Source organism: Emiliania huxleyi (assembly GCF_000372725.1).
Source record: "Emiliania huxleyi CCMP1516 chromosome Unknown EMIHUscaffold_135, whole genome shotgun sequence".
In the NCBI taxonomy this organism is placed as follows: domain Eukaryota; phylum Haptophyta; order Isochrysidales; family Noelaerhabdaceae; genus Emiliania; species Emiliania huxleyi.
The window spans coordinates 123,818-125,927 of record NW_005201240.1 but is presented as its reverse complement, the minus strand read 5'-3'; the positions used below and the strand labels follow the sequence as shown (position 1 = coordinate 125,927).

Genomic DNA, 2,110 nt, shown 5'->3' with positions numbered 1-2,110 from the left:
GCAGCGGCGTCGGCCAAAGTGGTGCTGCGCCAGCTACATCTCTGGCTTGGCGTACCGCTCGCGGAGGGCCTAAAGGATGTTCCTCCCCGCGAGATTAACCCGTTCCTGGGCGTTGTCACGGACCTTTCTCAGTTCCGGCAAGGCATAGTGTTCATGCAATCTAAGCCCGAGAGGATTGCAAAGCTGATTGACTCCATAGAGCGGTACCTCGAGCACGGCATACCGTCAGCCGAGGCGAGGCACTTCTTCGGCAAGCTGGAGTTCGTCCGCTCATCAGCAACCGCCGGGCGCATTGGCAGAGCCGCTATAGGGATCCTCCGCCGTGCCACCGGGGCGGGAGGACAAAGCGGAGCCCTCGACGAGAGCGTCACTGCGGCCGTCGTTAGGGAGGCACTGATCTTCCTCTATTTCCTGCTGCCGCGCATCCCCCGGCGCAGGTTTCACTTTTGCGGCGACCGCCACTCGCGCCCGCCGATAGCTCTCTACACGGACGCGATGTACGAGGCCAAGGCGGCACAGCCGGCCCGGATCGGTGTCGCGCTATATGACCCGCTTGATACGGAGTCTCGCTGGCGCGACTTGTCTATCGAAGTCCCGGCCCGTATCATCGCCGGATGGGCTAAGCGCGAGCAGTACATCACGCAGTTGGAGACGCTGGCGCCGCTCGTCGCGATCCTGTCCCGACCAGGCCAGTTCCGCGGCAGGGACGTGATCTGCTTTGTGGATAACACCGGCGCACTGTTCGGTCTCGGTAAGGGCGATTGCAAGGACGCGGACTGCGCGCGCCTCATCCACATTTTCCACACCCTGTGCCTGGCGCTCGACATCAGCGTCTGGTTCGAATACGTCGCGTCGGGGGCGAACCTCGCTGATCTCCCGTCCCGGGGGGATCGGGAGCTACTCATTGAGATGGGCAGCACGCCCTTCTCACACGTCGAATGGCCGGACCTCGCGGCCGACCTGTCCCGCTCCTTCCAGTCGATCTGGGAGCGCTTCGCCCCCCGACCTAGCACGGGCGACAAGCGGCGGCGCGCGGCGATCGACCGCGCAATCGGCGACCTGCGGGACCCGGTGCCGAAGGCGCCCTGCTGCAGCAACTCGCGCAGGCGCGCACGCATTCGCGAGGGACTGCGCGACGATATCGGGAGCCGCTAGGAGCCTTCCCAGCCCTACCTCTGCGGCACTCTAACCACGTATCAGCCTCCGCCTAGCATACGTGGACCCACCGAGCCAATATGGGAGCAGCCTCGTGGCGAGTGCCCCACGGGCCTTGCTATACGAGCGCCGCCCCGGCTCCTACCGGCATGGCCGGGAGGGGCGCGAGTGGCCTAGTCCACAAGACTGGCCTCTGGAGCTCGCGCCTCTCGTCATCCATTGAGCACTTTAGTGCGAATATCCAGACCTGTCTGTGTCTCCTGTGTACCCTCTCTCGCACAGAGATGTGGACGAGTGAAGAAATCGCAGACAACATGCCGCCTGGCTCCGACCCCTCGCCCGAGGGCGGTTCGGAGCTGGAGCGGCTCGAGACTCTCACAGAGACGCTTCGCGGCAAGCTGGCCGCGGCGATGGCCAGAAAGGCGGACGGCGCCGCCGGCGGGAGCGACGCGGCCGAGCTGGTCGCCGGCTCGGGGCTGGCGTTGCTCGAGCTCAAGCAGCTCAACCGTCGTGTGTGGGAGCTGGTGGGGGAGTATAAGGAGGGCACGCAGCGGGCCAACGCGGGGGTCGACGCCGCCGAGCTCAAGCTTCAGAATCTGCAGTACGAGAAGAACCACTTTCTGCGAGAGATCACGCACCTGCGCGACTTTCGGCAGGACGCGGGCCCGCGGATCGAGCTGCTGCCCGAGAGCGAATTCGCGGCGGCGGCCCCGGAGGAGCTGCGCGGCACGTCCAAGGCGGCCGACCCGCACCAGTTCCACCTCAACCGCCTCGAGCTCGAGCGGAGGCAGCGCGAGTCGCTTTGCGGCGAGCGGGACGCGAGGGCGGCGGAGCGCACGGCGGCGGCGGAGCGGAATGCGGAGAAGCGGGCCTTCCTGGAGGGGCTGCAGGCGCAGCTGGCGTCGCTCACCACCATCTCGCTCCCGCTGCAGCGCCTCCTCGAGCAGAAACCCAC

General features: G+C 66.4%; 2 protein-coding genes across 2 annotated transcripts in view; both read left to right on the top strand.

Annotated features, from left to right (window-relative positions):
- The window catches only part of EMIHUDRAFT_226881 (hypothetical protein), a gene marked incomplete at both ends in the record, with an annotated part of 3,285 nt that extends 2,130 nt beyond the window's left edge, over nucleotides 1–1,155 (top strand). Inside the window, one exon of the mRNA XM_005788406.1 lies at nucleotides 67–1,155. Coding sequence (XP_005788463.1) covers nucleotides 67–1,155 — 1,089 coding nt within the window. The remainder of the gene's footprint in view (nucleotides 1–66) is intronic.
- Nucleotides 1,156–1,304: 149 nt separating this feature from the next.
- EMIHUDRAFT_226880 (hypothetical protein) overlaps nucleotides 1,305–2,110 on the top strand; it is a gene marked incomplete at both ends in the record, with an annotated part of 4,257 nt that continues 3,451 nt past the window's right edge. Inside the window, one exon of the mRNA XM_005788405.1 lies at nucleotides 1,305–2,056. Coding sequence (XP_005788462.1) covers nucleotides 1,305–2,056 — 752 coding nt within the window. The remainder of the gene's footprint in view (nucleotides 2,057–2,110) is intronic.